Raw genomic sequence first — 24,125 nt, forward strand, 5'->3', positions numbered from 1 at the left:
GGGATGTCCAGCTATTTTCTCTTGAAGTTAAGTTTCTGAGGACCTAACTGGTGAGTTCTCAGCTTCCCTGTCTAGGGACTCCACACCAGTCACTATTCTCAGGGCTTTCTTTACATGGATTGTCTCATTTCATTCTTACTATCACCCCATGAGGCAGGTATTTTTATTATCCCCATTTCACAGATGAGAAAACCGAGGTACAGAGAGGTTAAAGAACTCACCAAAGGTTATATACGGCTAGTAAGTGCTGGAGCTGGTCTTGGAATCCAACCATCCTGACCCTGGAGTACCTGCCCTTAACCACTGCACTCCACAGCCAAGAAGCTCTCAGCGTGGTTCATCATGACACAAGAACCGCCACCCAAGTGCTTCTTGGCCCAATACACAGTTCATGTGTTGTAGGCAATATTGGAATACAAGATTCCAGTTTGACAAGATAATTTGGACAGGTTCCTGGGGTTTCCTGTAATGGATTCTAACCAGTTACATTCCGTAGGAATGATCTAGAATGGTGATTCAGGAAATATGAGGTAATGTGATTTTAATAATCATTTTCATTTTCTTTCTCTTGTTAGATATGTTATTAATGTCTATTTTTTTAACCTGTGTGTTTTCTGTCCCATTATACTGTGTAATGACCAGGAGGAACACAGTTTATTTTAGACCTCCCACTTTTCCCACCTCCTCCCACAGGTATCTTTTAATTATTATATATAAAGGTTATAAGTAATACATGAATACATTCTCTTTTTAAAAAATGTAAGACATTACAAATAAGGCTAAGGTTCCCCTTTGACCAAGCCCCCCCTCCCATCCATGTCCCCAGCCCTCTTCCGGAGATAACTCTTTTACCAATTTGGAGTGTATCCTTCCAGACCTTTTAAAAATAATTAACGTACTTATGCTGTGCATGTACTTATAAAAGATGTATCTTGTTGTTTTTGCATAATTGCTATCATACAATGTTTTGAAACTCGCATTGGGCATTCATTAACATTTCTTAGAGCTCCGTCCATGGGACAGATCAGTCTCTATGGTTTTGACTGTTGTGCAAGGCGGTATGAGACAACAGCTTACTTAGCCATCCTCCATGTTTCCCATTTTTGCCATGGCAAACAATAGGAGGCTTCCTGGGACTGGGGACTGATCTCAGTTAAGGCCAATGTTCTTGTCTGTCCAGGGCATGTGAGCAATCACAATGACCCTCAGCTTATCGCACTGCTGGCACCAAAACTGCCACACCATGTGCTGGAACTCTCTAGAATCCTTGGTACAAAATCGTTCTTAGAACTTGGCAAGTTACCTCTCCCAGGCTTTAGTCTAGGGTCAATGATCTCAAACAACATAGACCTTGCCTTGATGATTAAAAGACAGAGCCTGCAGGAAAGACACCTCCCCCAGACCCCTCTTCTACTCTCAGGTTGACCCCTGCACACACCAGGATCACCCCAGTTTGACCTGAGCTGAGGCCTGCTCTGGACATCGAACCAAACTATAGCTCATATAAATTTAAGGAACAGAAAAATGAACACAGCTGTTTACCTGCAATGAGGGACTGGGAGTAGAACTCTTCTGATTATAAAAATGCTGTGATCCTGTAACTCTCCATATATTACATCAGAACATGCCCACATACACATACACATCCTTCTTAAGGTTGGTTATTTACAAGTCGCAGAGTATAGTTTTGTTCACCCATCATAAGCCTGGCTATTTGAGAGCTGAAAAGTGAGTGTGACCCTGGGTGGGTAAGTGGGTGGAGACGCTGGAGAGATGAATAAGGAAGAGAGAGAAAAGCTCTTCATAATAGGTTAAGCCCTTTAGAACAAATGAGCAAACCTGAACAGCCTTCTTAACTCTATCTTCCAAGCAGCATGGGGGAGGCTAAAGGGTCTCTCCCAGCTCTGATCAAATATTGACCCTGTGCACTCACTGGCCAGAGTTCAGACTAAAGGGCCAGCAGCACTATGGAGCCAATGTTTGCTGAGCAATTACTGCATCCCAGCGCCTTGTAGGTCAGATTGTGAAACAACCTTTGATGGAGCCGGAGCTTCAGAGAGCCTTCCGGTCCTTCCTTGGTGGGGCCAGGTCTTGGGGGAGACACTTAACAGTGAAGGAGCTGTGCGAGGAAATTTACAGAGGCTGGAAATGTGGTCCAGCACCAAAGAGAAGGCAACTTAAGAGCATCTGTGGTCTTTTTCCCTGCTCCCTCTCCCCTTAACTCCACCTCCAAGTAATCCAAACTCTTTATAACTAAACAGGCCTCAATATCAGGCCTTGTCCCTGCCAGCTCTGTCTGGGACAGGTCCCTTTCTTGGTCAGATAGGGCTGAGTGGTGGATTATTTTTAGAAGAAACCAATTTCCACTTAGAGACCTAGAGCCTCTCCTTTCCCTGTTCCCAGCCTGACATCTGAAATGCCCTTAGAAGCCCTTTCTAGTAACTGACCTGGTTTCCAGAAGAGGTGTTTGGAAGAGCTGTTGAATTTGAATTGCTCTATGGATGGGGCAAATCACGGTGGAATACAGTCCCCCTCCTGCCACAGGGGCCCTGGAAGATGTTAGAGGACAAGTGGGGAGGGCCTGGGAGGTGGCAGAGCGCACTGGGGTGGGCATAAAGCCAGATCGAGCCTGCTGTGTGTCCCCGATGGTCAGAGGTAGCACAGTCCAATAGAACTTCCTGTGATGGTAGAAATGTTCTGTATCTGCTCAGTATGTAGCCATTAGCCACTGTGGCTCTTGGGCACTTGCAATGCAGCAAGTATGATGAAGAAACTAAATTTCATTTCATTTTTAAAAAATTAATTGAACTTAATTGAATTTTTAAAATTTGATCTTTAAGTTTTTAAATTAACTTAAATTTAAACGTAACTAGCTGCATGTGGCTGGTGGCTTACTGCATTGGACAGCACAAGTCTAAAGGTTCCATACCTGGTGCTTCCCAGCGGGTAGGAAGAGGGGCTGGGTCCACAGCCCCTTGAGTGAGAAGGTGGCAGAACCACTGGGTCTGAAGGCTCAAGGAAGAAACATGGGAAGAGAAGAAGGTTTTGGGCAGAGTAGAGGGTCTTATCCTAGTGCCCTTGGAAGGATTTCAGGGGTGTGTGAATGACCAAGCGGGTTATTCGAATTGTATATGTACATTCATGCTTGTCTGGAAAGATGCACAAAAGAAACCCTGAGCCCCCAAAATAAAATAAAATAACTCATTGGTCTGTCAGATAAACTTACTTCTTCAGGGAAGTCTGCTCTGATACCAGAGTATAAGGTTTCCCTATAATATGTCTACGGTGCTTCTCTCTGTAGCATTTGGAATCACATAAAATAATATGTATATACATTTTTAAACTAAAATCTATCTTTCCTCATTAAGCTATAAGTCCCATAAAAGCAGTAACCAGATCTGCTTTTGCTCACCAATAAATCCCCACCCAGAGCCTGGCATCCTTCCTGGGACACAGAAGGCAGGCACTTAAGACTGGATAGATTGGGATAGATGGATAGATGGATGGATGGATAGATGCGCAGATGGACAGATGGATGGACAGATGGAGAGGAGGCAGACATGTACGCATAAATGAACGAACAAACTAAGAAATAAGTCAGGGACATACTTTACCTCGATAACTATAAATCTCAAAAAGCAACCAAATCCCCTCAAACTGGAGTGGGGGTAGTGGCTATATCACTCTAGGCCGCTGTCACCAATCAAAACCATATGGGCAGGGCTGGTGGTGCAGTGGTTAAGAATACACCTGCCAAGGCAGGGGACATGGGTTGGAGCCCTGGTCTGGGAAGATCCCACATACCATAAGCCCGTGCGCCACAACTACTGAGCCTGCGCTCTAGAGCCCGCGTGCCACAACTACTGAAGCCTGTGTGCCTAGAGCCCGTGCTCTGCAACAAGAGAAGCCACTGCAATGAGAAGCCCGTGCACCGCAACAAAGAGGAGCCCCCACTCGCCCCAACTAGAGAAAGCCCGCGCGCAGTAACAAAGATCTAGTGCAGCCAAAAATAAATAAATAAATAAATTTAAAAAATATGGGCATCTTCTTAGTTGCCCCCTCCCAAGAAGGATGCTCTTTCCTTCCTCTTCATCCCCTGGCATGTTACTTGTACCTCAATCTAGTATTTATTTCATCTACAGTGGACTAAATTGCTTAAAAGTCTATTTCCCCACTAGATACAGACTCCTAGAAGGAAGGGACCTTGTCCTTCTCAAATGAGTGTCCCTCCGCCTGTGCCACTTCTGCCTTGCAAAAGTGCAAATGTGGTGGAGGCCTTGGCAAAGGCCAATTCACTCTTACCGCGAGCCAGCCTGGCTTCCTCACCTTTATACTTCCACCCTTGCCATGCACAGCCAGGCTAAGGCTGCCAGATTCAGCAAGTGAAAAATACAGGACAAAGGATAAAACATGAATTTCAAATAAACAATGAATAACTTAAAAAAATTTTTTTTTGGCTGCACCATGTGGCATATGGGATCTTAGTTCCCCTGACCAGGGATCAAACCCGTGCTCCCTGCAGTGGAAGCGCAGATTCTTAACCACTGGACCGCCAAGGAAGTCCCAATGAATAACTTTTTAGTATATCTCCGGAAATCTATGGGATATACTTATACTTAAAAAAAGTATCCCAGTCCCCAGAAAGCCCAGAACCATGAGTTAGTAAAGCCAGTTAGGCAGCTTTCCCCAGGCTGGCTTAGTCTGCGCAGTACTTGCAGGGTTCCAAGGTGGGCCTCAGCCCAAAAGGGAAGGAGCAAAAGGATTGTGAGAATAGCACTCTACGGGTCACACCCCTACTCCCAACTCACTCTGTCCTGTCCCAGTGGCAAGCTCCAGAGAGAGCCTGTGGGACTCTGAACACTCAGACACAGGCCTGGGCACTGAGCAGCAACGTAGCACAGTGAAGCCAAGGGATGAAAACAAGAAAGCAACACCATGACAGGAGGCACTAAGCCCCCAGACCCTTCAGCCAGGCAGCCCAGGATCCTTGTCACCTGTTAACACCAAGTAACTCACTAGACAACCATGTGTCGGGGAAAACATGGATTTGCTCATTTCATCCTCACAACAACCCTACTGGGTGGGTACCATTTGAACGTTCATTCTACAGATGAGAAAATGGAGAAGCTAAGGAAGGAACCTCTCTGGAGTTACAGAGTCACAGAGCCAGTAACTGGTCCCAGGCAATGTGTCCCCAGTGCCTAAGCTCCAAGCTGAGTTCTGAGGGCCACCAGTGGCCAGAGGCGGAATTAGCAATGCCATTTGTTCTTCCTCTATAGGAATGCCATATTAAAATCAGAGATCCTGATAAATAAGAAAGGCTTTCTAAAATGAAGGCCACTACAAGTCATCATGTCAAGTTCTGAAAAATGGGTTCCCAAAAATGCTTGGTTGAAAGGTTAAATTCCAAAGAACCATCCCAACCCCTTTCCAAACTGCATCTACAGGGTAACAATGACCCACATGGACAGGCCTGGGCATGCTCATGACTAGGGCCAGTGCATCGTACAAGCTGCTTCATGCCATGTGTCCCCTCTCCACACACAGGAAATGAGCCCTCCAGGCAAGGGAGAAGTGGGGGGAGCGGCATTCTTTTCCTGTGAGATTCTGTAACTAGGGAGGGGGAATAGAACAGAAAAGAGGGGGAAGAAAAGTTCTGATTTGAGAGTTTCCCTCTGGCTCATCAATGAGTCCTTTCAGGGTTCCCTCTCCCCAACTAAGTGATCATTTCCTGTCCAGCACACTACACCCATTGATGGGGTATCAGCAAATCCCAACAGTTTACGCCGGAAGGACGCGAGGAGACTGGACAGAGTTGATGGGGGAAGAGGAAGAAGGCAGGAGGGTAAGGTGTGGCTTCCAATCCCATATTGTTAGATTAAGAGAGGATTTGTAATGCAGGGAGCTGGCTCACCCTTGACTCATAGATAGAGCCATAATGACAGTGGGATAAAGTCAGGTACTTGGAGGCAAACATGCAAGCCTGGCCTCTCCAAGATGACTCACCACCAGAGGCCTGCAAAGGAAGGAGTGGACCTTGGTGAGGGCCAGCAGTGGATGTCTCTTCTTTGTGTTTTTATAGGCCTAAACCAGGCTCATAGCCCTAAGGAAGAATCTAGAACCTCTCAGCTTTCCCTTCCTGGTATAGGAAGGGCTGCTGCCTAACTCTCAATGATTCTGCCTTGTCTGGTGCCTGCCTCTGATAAACAGGGGTGGGCCCCCTAGTGGCCATGTCTGTGTTCATGTCTGTCTACCCTAGACAGTAGTGATTAGTGCAGAGAGGGCACCTGACCCAGGTCAGGCCAATCAGAGTCTTGCCTGGGATTTTTCAATTTGGAACTGGGAGAGAGTCCATCTCTCTGCTGTTGGGAACCACAAGATATGAAATTTGGGAGCTACTGACAGCTGAACTACTGATGACAGTACCCAGAGAGAAGCCAAGACAAGACAGAGGGAGAGCAGCCCTGGTTTCAGGTGTTCCTGAAGCCACTGCCTCTCTCCCCTTTCCACCATCTGGTTGACTGCATAAGCTTCCCTGGTATATCCTTCCAACCAAGTCTCCTTTTTGTCTAAGCCAGTATGAGTGTAAAACTATTACTTGTAACCTAAAGAGGCCTAATCAAATTAGTTGACATCAAGGGAGTTGTCTACAATGGAATTGTGGACCCATGCTACCATCCCCCTGTGTGACATGCCTGGGTATGTTAGAGAGACACACATATCATACACTTGTACAAACAGGGAGATAAGAGCCTTATTTGGTTAGACAGACACAGTGGTATGCCCCATTTGTGTCTGTAGTTCAAGAAACTGCTTATTTTCCGTTTCAGTCTTTTCTGTGTGTTTGCTTTTCTTTGCCTGCAATGATGTGGTGGCTTGTGTCTCACCCTGGATGTTTACAGACACATGTCTGCTCAAGTACACAGCACCCACGGCCAACCTCCCACCTTTCCGCCCTGGTTTCCCACCCTCCAGACGAAGGAGGGTAACAAAGCATGACTGTTAAGACCATCTGAGGAAGCCAACAAAGCCCCAAGTATCTGCCTGCATTATCCAAGACTGAGCCCAACCCAGCTTGACCGCCGAGGTCCCCTCTTCTGTCCCTCTGCTCTGCCTAGACTCTGACCCTGAGAGCTTGGGAAGGGGATTCTCTGGATGAGTGAGGACATGAGAGAGGCCAACCCACCAGACACTCAGGCCACTTCATGTGGAACCAGGAACCATCCGAGCTCAGACCCACTCACCTGCAGGTCAAAGAACTTGCTGTACCTCCGGTAGATGGTCTGGGATGTGGAGTCGGACCAGGTCACGTTAATGATGTACACCTGTGGGGAAAAGATAAGAGCAGGTGAGTGGGTGACTAAAGCAGGGCCTCAGCTGTGCCAGGCATCATTTAACATGACTGTGGGTGTTCCACACCAGAACCATTCTTTTTCTCATCTTTGTCCCCAGGGCTTTAGCACCGTGTCAGGTACACATGGATGCTACACGTGTCTAAATACACACACACACACACACACACACACACACACCTAGAAGGGTATTCAATAAAATGCTAAGGATGATTTTCTTAGGAGGGTAGGGTTACAAGTGGTTTTAATTTTCTTCTTCTTGTTTATGTGTATTTTATACAATGAACATAAATTTGGGGTTGTTTAAAAATTTAAGTAGCTTATTTCCACTGGTTCTCAAACTTTACAGTGAATGAGATTCTGCAAAGGGCCTTCCAAAATTGCAGATGTCAGGACCCCACCCTCTGAAATTCTGCATAAGTAGACCTGGGTTTTGGAGGCATCTACATTTTATTCTTTTCAACAATTTTTATAGAGCAGTTTTAGGTTCACAGAAAAACTGAGCAGAAGGCCCATATATCCCCACCCCCACACATGCACAGCCTCTCCCATTACTAACATCCCTCACTAGAGTGGTACATTTGTTGAAATTGGGCATCTATGCTTTAAAAAACCCACTCCAGGTCATTCTGCCACAGTTGACCCTCAGAACACACTCTGAACCCACTTCAGGAGACTGTAAGCATTTCAGAGATGTGTGGTTCATCCCAGTGCCCCTAAGCCTTAGCTCTGCGTCTGGCACTGAGTGGGTGCTCAGAAATCATTCTGCTCCATTGAACAACCAAACTGACCTTCTGGATGAGAGGTAGATTTACAGGAGAGAAATTAGCACATGGAAGATTTGTAAACTTTTCTGAAATGAAGGCATTTCAGGACCCCATTCCCAATGTCACCCCAGTTCCCAGTGCTCAATCAGGCTCTGGACTACTGCCTCAGGCCACTCTGGAAGGCTCACCTAGCCAAGGAGGTGGGTGGGACTCCAAACTGGAGAAGGAGAGAAAGTCCCAGGCCCACACAATCTGTCCTATTTTTCCCACCATTTCTGTCCCTCTTATCTGAACTCACACCAAAGACACGCCTTCCTGGGAGAGGCTTCAGTTAGAGGGAGGGTCCCCTCACACAACCTCAAGGTTACTCCGCTGAACTTCCCCACAGTGCCTGTTGTGATGTCTCCAAGCACAGCATTAAAGGAGGGCGACCCAGGGTTAAGACGTGGGCGAGACCTCCACCTGTTTCCTCCCTCAGAGGAGAATGAGCTGCTGTAGGTCACAGCACTGGGTCCCCTGCCAGGATGCCCCGTCCACCAGAATCACCTGCAGACCTCCCTAAAAACCCATATTCCCGGGACTCTGCCTAGTGATTCTGATTCAGGAGGTCTGAGGGGACTCCATCAGAGAGGAGAACAAAGTGGCCAGAGAGGTCAGGGTCACAGCCACTGTGAGAAGGAGGGGATATTAGCAAAGAGAAGGAGAATTTGGAAACCTTGGCATCAGACTGGCTGACTTCACCACATGCCTGGAGCAGGGCTCTCTTGGTCTGCTCGGGCTGCTAAAACATAATTCCATAGATGGGTGACTTAGACAACAACATTTATTTCCCACAGTCATGGAAGCTGGAAGTCCCAGATCAAGGTTCCTGGTGGAACCTTCCTCCTGGTTTGCAGATGGCCGACTTCTGTTGTGTCTTCACATGCTGAAGACAGAGTGAGCTCTAGTCCCTTCCTCTTATTATAAGGGCACTAATCCCATCACTGGGGCTCCATCCTTGTGACCTCACCTGAACCTAATTACTTCCCAAAGGCCCCACCTCAGACACCATCATACTGGGGATCTGGGCTTCAACATGTGGATTTGAGGGGAGGGGAGGGGGAAGGCACGAACATTTACTTCATAGCAAGGGTTCTGCACACAGGAGTATGAGGCTTTATGTTTGGCTGCTCAGTTAACAGTCAAAGAAATGAGCTCTGAATCTAGTCCCTTCTCCCCTCCGATCTCTATGTCACAGAGTCAGCCTCGCGCCGTGTGGAGTGTTTGTTCTGAAACACACCCAAGGAGAGCGCCATAAAGCAAAGCAAATACAGCTGAGTGTTGCCACCCTGAAATGGGGTATTTATGATATGACATGTTTTATGTGATCCTAATTAAGAAAGAACATAAAGTGAAAAGGCCATCCCTATCTTCACAAGCCCAAAATAAACTGACATGAATAAATATATAGGGATATGCTTTGCTTTATATCATATATAAACATATATCTCACACAATAAATTGTAGAAACCATTTAGGTAATGGTTACTATGTGCCAGCACAGTGTAAAGCACTCATATGCATTAGCTCATTTAATCTTCAGCCCAAGAAGTAGCTACCATTGTGATCTCCATTTTGCACAAGAGGAAGTTGAGGTTCAGAGAAGCCAAATAACTTGCCCAAGGTCACACAGCTAGGAAAATGCAGAGCAAAGGATTGAACCTAGGTCCAGCTGAGTCTAATCCCTATGCTCTTAACCACACTGGACTGTCTCCCTGTATGTAAATTCAGGAGTGGGGATATTTAATCAAACTACTTGATGAGGACTGAATGGCATTTTTTAAAATAAAGTTTTGGGTAATCTGAAAAGTCTGTACAACCCTTGAGGAACATGGGGGAGGAAGGCTAATTCTGAGAGCCTGAGACCAAGAAGAGACAGAACTTGGCCCAGACAGAGGTCAACGGTTAAGAATGCTACAGGGCTTCCCTGGTGGCGCAGTGGTTGAGAGTCCTCCTGCCGATGCAGGGGACACGGGTTCGTGCCCCGGTCCGGGAGGATCCCACATGCCACGGAGCAGCTGGGCCCGTGGGCCATGGCTGCTGGGCCTGCATGTCCGGAGCCTGTGCTCCGCGACGGGAGAGGCCACAGCAGTGAGAGGCCCGCATACTGCAAAAAAAAAAAAAAAAAAAAAAAAGAATGCTACAAAACCAGACAGACACAGAGGAAACTCTCATACACAACTGGCTTCACCGACTGTGGCAGGATGCTCTGGGGTTTCTCACAGGGGTTATAGCCCACCCCATCCCCCCTGCTGACCCCCAGCTCCTTGACTCCCAAATCCTGCCAGCTACATCTCCCCTCCCACCTGCATCTCCCCTTCCCACAGATGCTGTGCACGACAGGTGCTGTCTTCCTGACCTCTCTCTGCCCAGGCAGATGAACCGTAGGGAGGCCCCAAGTGACTGGGCCCTCTCGGGAGAGAGCCTGCACTTGCTCGCAGGCCATTAGACAGTAGTCTTTCTCCCTGGCCAACCAAGTGGGACCCAGAGGAAGGGCTTAACTGGGGCTTAACATGACCCATGCTCCATCCTCCCTAGTAATTAGGGGCTTCCCTTCACCTCCCAGGGAGAATTAATCACAGGCTCACTGCCTCTGGCAGCTGGGAGGCCTCTCCTTTTGCAGAGGAGGAACCTAGAACCGAGGATGGCAATTTGCCAAGGAAAAGGCACAGAGCCTGGAGTCAGCCACTCCCGGGTTTCACTCTTAGGACCTTCCTTATCATCGGCTGTGAGACCTCAGCCCAGCCTCACAGACCCTCAGGCTCTTCCTCTGTTCTATGGGCACAGACTTCAGGGCTACGGGGCCTGATCCACTATGTTGGTTTCATTGCAGGTGTGCTCACCCCGTTAGTGGTGGAGCTGGGACAGGAACCCAGACCTCCTAATTCCTAGTCTAGGACTAATCAGCACATGACCAGCGTACACCTGCCCTAGAAAAGTCCTTCTTCCTTTACTATTGAAAACAGTTGAAGAGTCACAGGGCATTGTCACTATCTAACACTTGACCTGAACCCACAAGGAAGACAGGCCTCTGGTGACTTACATGTGGGGGTGGGAAAATGAGCCTCCGCCCCCTGGTTCTCCCAAACCTCTGCGATTTGCCAGAGCCTCCCAGCCCCACCCCCAGCCTACCCTCCTTGAAAAACAGTGTAAAGCCTGAGTTGAGGAAGCAGTCAGAGACTTCCCCAGAGGTAAGCCCAGAGGATCTGTGGACAACCTCCAGGCCCCTTTCCCTCAACTGGGCTGTACGCTTGTCTGCTTTCTTCCAAACCTTGACCATCCTAGATGATCACTCCAGATGAGCAAATGATACACAAAATTCCAGCCCGACTCACATTCCCCATCCCCAAATCAGAGTTTCTCAAGCCTCCCTGAGCTGGCTGTGCTGGAGCCCCTAGCGATAAACCGCAGAGAAAGAGCAGGTGGAAGGCAAGGAGGACGGGGCAGAGGTCACTGGAGAAAGCCAGCTCTGTTTACCGGGCTACGTCAGGGGCCCAGATAAACTCTCCTCTGGCTGCAGGAGCGACCAAGATAACGTTACCCAGCAGCTGGTTCCAAGAAAGGTTTGCAATTAAACACCCTGCATCCACACACTTTACTTGGAGTTCTGTTTCCTGGGTGGAGTTTCCCTTCCTTCTGGATTTTAAAAACTCATGGATTCTATTACCCCATCTCTGGTCACTTCAGGCAGATGGCAAGCATCTAGAAATTGCATCCAGCGTCCCCTGGAGAGGAAGCCCCAGAGTCTCACGTTCACCTGTCACGCTCACCCTCTTCCGAGGAGGGTCTCCACCACAGACACAAGTACAGAAGCTCCACGACGCCTCGGTCACGCCAGCCCACCCATTCCAAGGCCATCTTGGGCTGCCTCCCATCTGCTCAGCTCATTAGACCCAGAAATGTCTGAGGCTTCTGAGACTTCCAAGTCTTGCTCCTTTTAACAAGGAAGTGGCCTTGATGCCGATCAGACCCGCAGCTCAGCGCCAGAGCACTGAGAATGAAGCCCAGCCCAGTTTCCATGGAGGGAGGTCCATGATCAGACCAGGGCTGGGACCAATTAACGACCCAAAGTTACGGCCTAATCATTCCTAGAAGGCCTGGGACCTGCCCCTGTTTAATTAGAAAGTGCCAGTAAGTACCCATTGCTCCCTGTACTGATGAAAAGTACAGTTAGAGACAAGGAGTTAGGAACCGTGGGGGAAATCCTCTACCTTTGTGGCACTGTGGCTCAGTTTACTAAGGAGGCCTTTTTCCCCTGGACCCCTGCCAGCTGCCCCTGGCCCCAGGCCACATGGAAACTCAATGACAATCTTCCTTCACCGGCTCACAGCAACACAGGGTGGGACCAGTTGGCTAGGACTAGGGCCGTCGCATATAGTTGTATAAGTTGCTCACTGTCCAAAGACTGCCCGGGACAAGTAGGGGTCAAAATCTAGCCTATCCTCTGCATCCCAAACTGTGCACCCGGCTCCAGGCTGCAGGCACACAGATAAAGGAGCATCTCCTTCTAATGCGATTTGACCATCCTAGATGACCACTCCAGATGAGCAAATGATACACAAAATTCCAGCCCGACTCACATTCCCCCATCCCCAAATCAGAGTTTCTCAAGCCTCCTTCTAATGCATACAGAATGGTTCTGGCCAGGACACAGCACCTTGTCCCCTGGGTAGGTTGTCAGTGCTTTCCAGGGCCCTTGAGGTTACGGTATCTTCTCGGGACCCAGCTCCTCAACTTTCCCAAATCTTCTAGATGGGGGGGATGCTTAATGTTTGAGATGGACTGTTCAGAAGTCTGAATGAACACATTCCAACAGCCAGTAAAGGGGAGTTTACATTTAGGGACATGATCGCTGCTCTGGCTTCCTACTGGAGAAGTTCATCACGTTCTTCCCCAAGAAGATGATGGCAGCCCTAAGGTACCAATAGGCTCTAACCTTCTATTCAAAGGGCCCCGTGTACTAAGTCCTATCATGGGCAAGGGAGTCCCAAATTAGGCTGGGCTGATCCTCAAGATGCAGACCACCCAGCAGGGCAGAGGACCCCAGGGCTGCTGCTCCCAGAGCAAGTGGCTCCACCATATGCTGGGCTGATGTCCCTTCTCCTCCCTGCTGGGGCCCACTGACCCCCCCCACCAATAAGCAGCAGGGGCCCCAGTATCAAAGACCCATCTTGACAACACTTGGCTGCACCCAAATTGAAAGCGCCCCAGATTTCATCATCTGACCTGGGACCACCAGCCTAGCAAGTCTGGGGCCATCTCTTGTGCTCATAGTCTGCTTTTCACAACTAGCCAGTTATTAGATCTGCCTTTGTTTACTAATTGTTGGCTCAGAATGACCCAGCACTGGACACGTGCTGTGTCCCTGTCTATTTCAGGTGGGTCACTATGTCCTCTCAGGTCTCTCCATGGGCAGCAACTGTGTTCCCCGATCCCCTGAGGTGCTCTGGGCCTGCCAGTCCGCTGGGCACACTGAAATACGACTGGCTGGCTGATGAGTGAAAATCCACTGGGTTTGAAGAACCAAAGAGGTCGCTAGCAGCAACACTTGGGGACTGCCCCCCACTCCTGAAGCAAATCTCCAGTGGCCAAGGGGCAGAATATAAAATACATCCGGTTCAGTGCAAAGGTCTTTGCCAACCCAAAACCCTGCCAGCAAAATTAAGTTCAATGGCCTGTGGCCACCTGGATAAAGTTTCTGAGCACCCTCGGGGTGTGGTCCTTTAAAATTCTGACACTTCCTCTGGGGTGGGTGATTGTTCTTGGGGTGGGAAGGGTAGTGACACTGAAAATTTGGGAACAAGCAGCACTTAGAAGTCTGGACTTGGGGGGTAACCTCCACCCCAGCACACACACACACAGATCCACTACAGGGTTAATGACCAGGTGGTGGAGACTTTCAGACCTCAGAGCATCCTATTCAGGCTCCCTCTGGACCTCATGTTTATGGAGCAGTCACAGCAAATGCAGCAGAAGCAAACCTCAGAAAGGCTCTGCCAGAGACAGGGTGTGTGGCCAGCAGAAGGCTCCTCCCAGAACCACGATCCACCAATCACCTCCAAACACAGGTGCCGTCACTGCAGGCCTGCGTCAAATGGTTCTCATCTGGGAAAAGAGCTTTTTTCCTTCCAGTTTCATTGAGATATAATTGACATACAACATGGTATAAATTTAAGGTGTACGGCCTAATGATTTGACTTAGATACATCATGAAATGACTGCCACAGTAAGTGTACTGAACATCCATCATGTAATATGGATATAATATCAAAGAAATAGAAAATGTTTTTCCTTGTGATGAGAACTCTTAGGGTTTACTCTTAACAACCTTCATATAAAACGTACAGCTGTGTTAATTATATTTCTCATGTTGCACATTATATCACTAGTACTTATTTATCTTATAACTGGGAATTTGTACCTTTCATCCAATTCCCCCTCCACCTACCCTCCTCAGGTAACCAGAAATCTGATCTCTTTTTCTATGAGTATAATTGACCTACAACACTATTTTACTTCCTGGTACACAATACAGTGATTCGATATTTCTACACATTTCAAAATTATCACCACGATAAGTCTAGTTACCATCTGTCAGCATACAAAGGTATTACACAATTATTGACTATATTTACTATGCTGTAATTTCATACCTGTGACTCATTTATTTTGTAGCTGAAAGTTTGTACTTCTTAATCTCTCTCACCTATTTCTCTCCTCCCCCCATCCCCTCCCCTCTGGCAACCACCTGTTTGTTTTCTGTATCTATGACTGTTTCTGTTGTTTGTTCATTGTTTTGTTTGTTTTTTAGATTCCACATATAAGTGAAATCATACAGTATTTGTCTTTCTCCATCTTATTTCACTTAGCAAAATACCCACTAGGTCCATCCATGTTGTCACAAATGGTAAGATTTCATTTTCATCCTCTTTATGGCTGAGTAAATACTGGGTTGGCCAAAGGGTTCGTTCGGGTTTTTCCATAACATCATAGGGAAACCCAATATATATTACATTAATTTACATTATATATTTATATTATATTTACATATTATATATTTTTTCATTCTCTTTATGGCTGAGTAACATTCCATTTTATATATATTTGTGTGTTTGTGTGTGTGTCTTTATATATAAAACATATTCTTTATCTAGTCATCTGTTGATGGGCACTTAGGTTGCTTCCCTATCTTGAATATTGTAAATAATGCTGCAATGAACATAAGGGTGCATGTATCTTTTCTAATTACTGTTTTCGTTTTCTTCAGATAAATACCCAGAAGTGGAATTGCTGAATCCTATGGTAGCTCTATTTTTAATTTTTTGAGGAACCTCCACACTGCTTTCCAAAGTGGCTGCACCAATTTACATCCCCACCAACGATGCAAGAGGTGTTCCTGTTTCTCCACATCCTCGCCAACACTTATTTATTGTCTTTTTGATAATAGCCATTCTGACAGGTGTGAAGTGATACCTCATTGTGGTTTTGATTTGCATTTGGAGAAAGGGCTTTTAAGGGGATTTGGAGGAGGGGATACTCAGCAGGCTCTTAAACTGTATCAAACACCTTCAAGAGTGTTTGGTCCGTACTCATCACACTCAGTGCCTGCCATCGTTTGCATGAATCATGGGCCTCGATTGTTTATTTAATTTTGAGGGCAATGCATAGGCAAGAGGGTTTGGAGGAAGCGTCCATATTGCTGGTACCTCCATTTATTCCTCTGCAAGACAGGGATAACAGTGGTTACTTCACTTTGGGGCTGTTGTGAGGATTTGTGATCTAACCCTGTATCTCCCCATTAGAACACAAGCTCCCTGAAGGCAGATTATGGCATCCTAACGCCCAGCAAGACACTTTACACCTAAGACGCACTCATTTAATGTCCCCTAAGTAAGTGAAGGAACGAAGTAACCAGCTAATGTCGAGTGAGTGCTTGCCTGGTGCCTGGTTTTGTGCCACTCTAAAGATGAGGCAAAGTCCCCGACCTCCAGGCCTTTACAGCTCAGCTGCGGCAGCCAGACTCACACTGACAAACCAAGTAGGGAAACAGTATAAGATGGAACGATGGGATGCCAAAAAGTGAGGCTCAGAAAGGACCAAAGGCAGCACTGGCATCATGGAGGAGGAAGACGGCTTTGAAAGCATTTGATGGATTTAAATTTTAGCTTCAACATTTCTCTGCTGTGTGGGTTTGGGCATGTGGCTTAGCCTTTCTGAGTCAGGGTCTCCTTAGCTGCAAAGTGTGGTTTATAAAGGGATCTTCCCGTTAAATGTGATGAAGCACATGGGGGCGCCCAGCACAGGGCCTGGCACGTGGGAAGCGCCCAGTGAACCTTTGCTATTTAGATACTCAGGAAGAGGGAGGGGGTGAACTGACTTCTTTCCCTTTGCCCTGAGACTTGGATCATGACACCAGGAATAGGAGTAGGAGGGGAGCAGGATGTGAGAAACGGGGACACAGACGGGCAGGGTAACACACACACACACACACACACACACGCACATCCCACTACTAATAACAAGCCTGGGCAGGGTAACACACACACGCGCACACGCACACGCACACACACACACACACACACATCCCACTACTAATAACAAGCCTGGGCAGGGTAACACACACACACACACACACACACACACACACACACATCCCACGACTAATAACAAGCCTGGCCTGGGAAACTAGAGGAGCAAAAATAACTGTGCTGCCCAGGGCTGGGAAAACAATGGCCATCCTCAGGAGCACCCCGCTGAAAGGATGGACGGGCTGTAGCAAGCCCCTCGGGGTCGGAGGCTTTTTTTTTCATGTTTCCTGGACAGGAAATGAGTGTGCAAAGTAGGAGCTCCCAGGATTTACAAACCCTATGTGGACCTTAAAAAAGATTCAGCTGTCGAAGCTCTGTCCTTTCAGTCACCAGAACTAGGACAGAAACAGCAGGAAGAGCCAGTTTTTTACAAACCTTTTTCTTAAGTGCAGGAACTAGTGGTTTCATTAGGAACAAAAATAATAGCCACGTCTGTTTATTGATCACTTATTGCATTCCAGGCCTTGCTAAGCACTTTATCCAGATGATCTCACTTAATCCTTACATTGATGCTGTGAGGAAAGTGTTGTTATTGTCTCCAGCTGACAAATGAAGAGACCTCAAGAAATACCTGATCTACCTGAGGTCCCATGGCAGGTGGTGGAGCTCAGGTTCAAATGCAGTGTTGACTGCTGTAGCCTGACCACTTCGTCCTCTTTGATAACTACACCGGACTGCCTGGAGCCAGGCAGAGCCCCTGCCACAAGGATTTGCTCTGTCAGTTGGCTGCTCCACGTGTAGGTGACCCATCGGTCAGTACTGAGGCCACCCTGAGGCAGGGGGGTAAGGAGCCCTCTATGGGGACCAGCACTCTATTTTGCACAGTTTAGAATCAATCTGATTGGCTAGGGACTTCCTTGGTGGTCCAGTGGTGAAGACTCCACCCTTTCACTGCAGGGGCCATGGGTTCGATCCCTGGTGGGGGAACTAAGATCCCGCATACCTCATGGTGTGGCCAAAAAGAAAAAAAATCCGATTGACTACATGAAAAGTTGTTACTCTCTCTGAGCCTCCACTCCCCATCTATAAAATGGGGGTGGTTAACACCTGCTTCACTGTGAAGATTAATGAGAACACAAGCAAAGCACAACCACGGAGCCTGGGACACTGCAGCTGCTCAATAAACGTCACCTCTCTTCCCCACCATCCCCTTCAAAGTGCCTAGCACAGTCTTCTGCGCTCTTGGAGTTTTAGCCTCTTCCCTAGAAGTTTCTGGAGACACCAATGAGCCCAGAGTCAAGAAAGGAAGGCATTGTGGTTTCTGGGGCTCTGGGTGTGGTCCCCACTGCTCGTTCTCTAGAGTACCTGAGGGCATGTGGTTGAACCTTTGTACCTCCCTCCCTCCAGCCCTGCCACCTCCCTCTGTTCCCAAGCCAGCTCATCAGAGAAAATGCGTCTGAGCACCTTGAATCAGCAGGTGCTCCAATGGAGAGGCCCAGCAATCGGTGGGCATGGATGTCTTGGGTAATGCCCAGGAGCCCAGAGAGGGTGGCGGGGTGTCCAGGCTAGAGGAAGGAGGCTCTCCCTACTGTGGAAATTGAGAAAAACTCTAGATGCATATTGACATTCAGGAGCTAGAGTCCTGGAAACCTTAAACAAACGTATCCTCTCCCAAACCACAGAAAGGATCACGCTCCTGGGCTTCCAAGGGGCTTGGACGCAGCCCAGAGGATCTAGGAAAGGGTTGGAAAGAAGGATTATGGCCCCACACACTCCCAAATCAATGGCTGACCCAGGCCTGCTGACCTGGACACACACATCCTGTGACCATGCCCCGTTCCCCCGTCACACCCTGGGGAGCAAGGCAAAGGTTAACACACACAGCTTGGTTTCCTCTTCCTGGGAAACACAGCAGGCAGGCAAGGCCAGAGGCCAGCGGCCTCCTTCACACACAGCCTGCAGGGGAAGTGACCCCACCTTTTCCTCCCAGCCATCAGACACACTCACACCTTCCTCTCTGCTGTGCTCAGCAAAGCTCGACTTTTGACACAAGGAGAACTGCTGTCACTAGGAATTTTGTTGCATGGGGTAGACTGGAACAATCTTTTTGGAGAGCATTTTGGCAATACCTGCCCCAAACCAGCATTCCCTTTGACTCAACAATTTTACCTCTAAGAATTTATCCACACAAGTGCGTGGATGTGTGTGTGTGTGTGTGTGTGTGTGTGTGTTTATATACATAAAGATGTTCATGCAGTGCTATTTGGAACAGCAAAATATGAGGAATGTTGACTGTCTATCGATTTAAAAAATGGTCAAATAAATTATGATTCCTACACCTGTTAAAGATAAGGGGGCTCTTTCTGTGTCATTAAGGGAAAATGTTCACAGTATATCGAGAAAAGAATAAAACAGATTAAAAAACAGTATGTATACAATACAGTTAGATTTCGGGGGAGGTGAGTATGGGGGTTTGTGCATGAGCACATACATGTACATTTTACATATCTGGAAAAATGTAAGAAACTGATAATCGTGGTTACTTGGGTTAAGGAGAAATCGAATAGTTTCACTTTATACATTTCTTTATTATTTTATTTCTTTTGACTATGTCTGGCTTTCAGAATTTATTTTTTTTAAACATATTTTATTTCTTTAATGTTGTATCTATTTTATTTATTTATTTTATTTATTTTGGTTGCATTGGGTCTTCGTTGCTGTGTGCGGGCTTTCTCTAGTTGCGGCGAGCGGGAGCTACTCTTCATTGTGGTGCGCGAGCTTCTCATTGCGGTGGCTTCTCTTGCTGCGGAGCATGGGCTCTAGGTGCGTAGGTTTCAGTAGTTGTGGCACACGGGCTCAGTAGTTGTAGCTCGCGGGCTCTAGAGCGCAGGCTCAGTAGTTGTGGCGCACAGGCTCAGTTGCTCCATGGCATGTAGGAGCTTCCCAGACCAGGGCTTGAACCCATGTCCCCTGCGTTGGCTTAACCACTGAGCCACCAGGGAAGCCCTGGCTTTCAAAATTTTAAATAAGATTTCCATTTTACAAAACAATTGTGTTCTCTTAGCCTGTCCTTTGGCTAGCGCCAGCTCCTAGATATTCTGCCAACATCCAATATGTCTTCATTCTTGGGTAGGTAGGGGATTTCAAGTTCAATGTTGAGCTCTTGAAGCCAAGGTCTGCAACACTGTCTACATATACCATCACCTGGAGTGCTTTAAAAATACCGTCTGCTGGGACTTCCCTGGTGGCACAGTGGTTAAGAATCTGCCTGCCAATGCAGGGGACAGAGGTTCAAGCCCTGGTCCGGGAAGATCCCACATGCCGCAGAGCAACTAAGCCCGTGTGCCGCAACTACTGAGCCTGTGCTCTAGAGCCCGTGCACTACAACTACTGAAGCCTCTGCACCTAGAGCCCACGCACCGCAACAAAGAGTAGCCCCTGCTCGCAGCAACTAGAGAGAAAGCCTGCTCGCAGCAACCAAGACCCAACGCAGCCAAAAATAGATAAATAAATTTATATAGATAAAAAATACTGCCTGCCAACCCTACTGTATACCATTTAAATTAGAATCCAGGAAGTTGGGGTGGACATTGGTAGTTTTCAGAGCTCCCAGGTAAGTCTACAGGTTGTTACAGGTTGAGAACCACTCAAGGTGGACCAATACCAAAAAGACCACTGGACTAGCTGAAAAAAATACTCTTTAAGTAGAAAGCAGTGTTATAGTGTAATTTGTGCTAGTAAGAGTCAGCTCTGCCTTCAAGAGGTCCAGTTAGGGAGTTTGTATTCAGTGCTTTTTCTCAAAATTCTGCCTCCAGTTTTGGAATTCACCAGCTCAAATGGGGAAAAGAAAACAAGGAGACGGGGGTTCACTTGTTGTGAGCTGTGGCTGTGCCTTCACTTTCTTCGGCAGCCTGTGGCTGTCCCCACCTCCAAGGGGCCTATATCAGTGACTCAGGGGTCAGAGTCCAGCCCTTTTTACCTCCAGGAGGAAGAGCGGAAAGAATTAGAGGTGCTGAACCCAGAGAAGGCATTTAAGAGACACACAACAGCTGGTTTCAAATATTTAAAGGACTATCAGTATGGGAGGGTCAGCTCCAGTTGTACCCAAAGGAATGTGGCGGACAGTGAATGTAAATGATGGAAAAGCAGGTCTTGCCCAAAGTCAGGAAGAACTTGTCAACCAGCGCTGCCCAAGGATGGAAGGGGCTGTCCTGTGAAGTAATGGGACCATCAGGGCAGGAGATGAGTGACCACCTGTCTGCTGTGATATTGCTGGGAAACCCCTTTCCACTCAGCCCTCTAACTTCCAACTCCAGGAGGTCAGAAACACTTAGAAAGTTAGCAAAATCCACTGGGAATACAGCTCCTTTACCAAAATGTCTTCCACTCACAAAAAATCATCCTGAGCACCAGTTGAGTGTCAGGCTCTGCACTAGGCGCTGGACACACCAGCAGTGAGCCAGACAGTCTGTCTTCATGGAGCATCAGACACACATATAATTGTTTCTGATGGTCCAATAAAATGGAGTGCAGTGACCAAAACTAACTGCAGAGGAGGTAGCTGATTCAGACAGATGGTCAGGTAAGGCTTCTCTCTGGAGAAAATGTTTGAGCTGAGATCTAAATGCAAAGAGCAAAGCACTACTCACCAGCTGGGGAGGTGGGTGGGATCTCAGTTTGACTCAGTCCAAAATTGGAAAGGAGCCCTACCTCACATCATATACAAAAATTAACCCCAAATGGATCAAATACCTCAATGTGAGTGATAAAACTATAAAAGCCTTAGAAGAAAACATAGGTGTAAATCTTTATGACCTTGGACCAGTCAATGGTTTCTAAGATATGACATTAAAATTACAGCAATAAAAAGAAAGAAATAGATAAATTGGACTTCATCAAGATTAAATACTTTTGTGCTTCAAAAGACACCAGCAAGAAAGCGAAAAGACAGTCTACAGAATGGGAGAAAATATTTGCAATCCATGTATATGATAAGGGACTTGTATCTAGAATATATAAAGAACTCTTTTAACTCTAAAAGACAAATAACACAACTTAAAAATGGGCAAAGGATCCAAATAGACTCTTCCCCAAAGAAGATATACAAATGGCCAATAAGCACAAGAAGAGATGCTCAACAGCGTTAGCCATCAGGGAAATGCAAATCAAAACTATAATGAAGTACCATTTCACATCCACTAGGATGGCTATAATCAAACAGACAGATAATAGTAAGTGTTGGCAAGGATGTAGAAAAATTAAAACCTCCATACATTGCTGGTGGGAATGTAAAATAGTGCAGCTGCTTTGGAAAACAGTCTGGCAGTTCCTCAAATGGTTAAACATAGAGTTACCATATGACCCAGCAATTGTATTCCAAAGTATCTACCCAAGAGAAATGAAAACTCACGTCCACACCAAAACTTCTATGTGAATGTTCACAGCAGCATTGAATTACAAAATATTATATATATATATATATATATATATATATATATATTACATAACCCCAAAGTGGAAACAACCCAAATGTTCTGCAACTAATGAATGGATAAACAAAATGATGTAATTTTGTTTCCCCTTTTCCAAAACTCTTAAGGGCACCCTGTAGCTACAGCGTCTACTTCAGCACCAGAGACCCAGATTGCCAATTTCATATGTGGCCATTCCCCGAACCTGTTCCCAGATCTGCCCTCAACAGGGTCACAAACTCCTTGAAAGCAAGTGTTTTATCCTGACTTCCCTTGTTTTCCCTATAATACCTGAGGATATGATGTGTGCTATAATAGCCACACGATGAAATATTATTCAATAGTAAAAAGGAATAAAGTACCAATATATGCTACAACATGGATGAACCTTGAAAACATCATGCTAAGTGAAAGAAGCCAGACACAAAAGACCACATATTATATTATTCCATTTATATGAAATTCCCAGAATAGACAAATCTATAGAGACAGAACTAGAATAGTGGTTGCTGATGGCTGGGGGTGGCAACATGGGGGGAAATGGGGAGCAACTGCTCATGGAGTTACTTTTGGGGATGGTGAAAATGTTCTGAAGTTGACTGTGGTGACAGTCACCCTTTATCTGGGAATATACTAAAAACCACTGAATTGTATGCTTTAAATGGGTAAATTGTATGGTATGCGAATTATATCTCAATAAAGCAGTTTTGAAAATACTAGAAGGGAAAAGATGTCACTCTCAGTTAAGAAGACCTTGCCAGAAAAGGCTCCATCTCTCTAACCTTTCAGCCTAATTTCTCCAAGGTTCCATCAAGACCCACCACCTCCTAGAAGCCTCCCTGGACTGCCTCAGCCCTGGTGCTCTCTCTGCCCCTTCATCTGGTACACAGCAGGCTTGTGTAGGTAGGGGTCATGTCGCATCCATTAGTCTTGGAGGAAACGAATCCTGGGCCTCTGTGACCCCCATGGTGCAGATCACCAACACTGGCACGTAGTAGGCGTACCTGGCTGATTAAGGAGAAAGCCTAGTTTAAAATGCACCTGGTTTCCCAGGCTCAGCAAGAAGAGACCAAGTTCTCTTCCAATGATGACTAGAAAGACCCAAAGCCGGAAACATCCTCCTCTCTTTGCCTGGAGAGTTCACTGGCCCCAGCAGAGCCTGGCGTGCAGTAAAACTTTCCCAGTCAAGCAGCAAAACTGGGAACGCCATCAGCTCCTGTTTGGCTTCCAGAATAAGGAAACTGCACTTAAACTCCGACGTTGGAAGCGCCCACAGAGAGTAATTGCAGAACTAGGTGAATCGGCTCACCTTCTCTGGAAACGTGTTTCTCCGTTTGCTCACGGTCCTGACCCCGGAGTTTGGCCCAGCCTCCTTTCATCTGATCCCACCCAGCCCTTGCCCTGTTCCAGTCCTCATAGCCTCTCTGCCCACAGTCTTCTCCCCCTTTTCCAAAACTCTTAAGGGCCCCCCGTAGCTACAGCGTCCACTCCAGCACCAGAGACCCAGATTGCCAATGTCATATGTGGCCATTCCCCGAACCTGTTCCCAGATCTGCCCTCAACAGGGTCACAAACTCCTTGAAAGCAAGTGTTTTATCCTGACGTCCCTTGTTTTCCCTATAATACCTGAGGATATTGGGCACGTGGTAGATCCTCAATAAAGACGTCATTTCTGTCTGATAAAATTCTGTTCAGTCCTGTAAGGAAGTATCAAGTGCTTACTGTGTGCTAAGCTCCTCACTAGACACTGGCAACCCAAAGTCAAATAAAATATCGTCCTGGCCCCAGAAAGCTCCCGGACTGTGAGAAAGAGCGGCACTAATGGCTAATTTGCTGTGGAGGCTAGACCGAGAAATGTACATGACCCTGGGGGAACGCAGAGGAGAGGCACCAAGCCAAGAGAGCTTCCTGGAGGAGGTGATCCTGAAGGTGGGGTGAAGGGTGAAGGATGAAGAAGGTAAGCTGAGC

At 47.0% G+C, this 24,125-nt stretch overlaps 1 protein-coding gene across 3 annotated transcripts in view; it reads right to left on the bottom strand.

Moving 5' to 3' along the window:
• SH3PXD2A (SH3 and PX domains 2A) overlaps nucleotides 1-24,125 on the bottom strand; it is a gene marked incomplete at its 5' end in the record, with an annotated part of 237,019 nt that overhangs the window by 178,075 nt on the left and 34,819 nt on the right. For all 3 annotated transcript variants that reach the window (XM_079715283.1, XM_079715284.1, XM_079715282.1), the window contains one exon: nucleotides 7,245-7,325. In XM_079715283.1, coding sequence (XP_079571409.1) covers nucleotides 7,245-7,325 — 81 coding nt within the window. The remainder of the gene's footprint in view (nucleotides 1-7,244; nucleotides 7,326-24,125) is intronic.

This window comes from Hyperoodon ampullatus (genome assembly GCF_949752795.1).
Source record: "Hyperoodon ampullatus genome assembly, chromosome: 1".
Taxonomy (NCBI): domain Eukaryota; kingdom Metazoa; phylum Chordata; class Mammalia; order Artiodactyla; family Ziphiidae; genus Hyperoodon; species Hyperoodon ampullatus.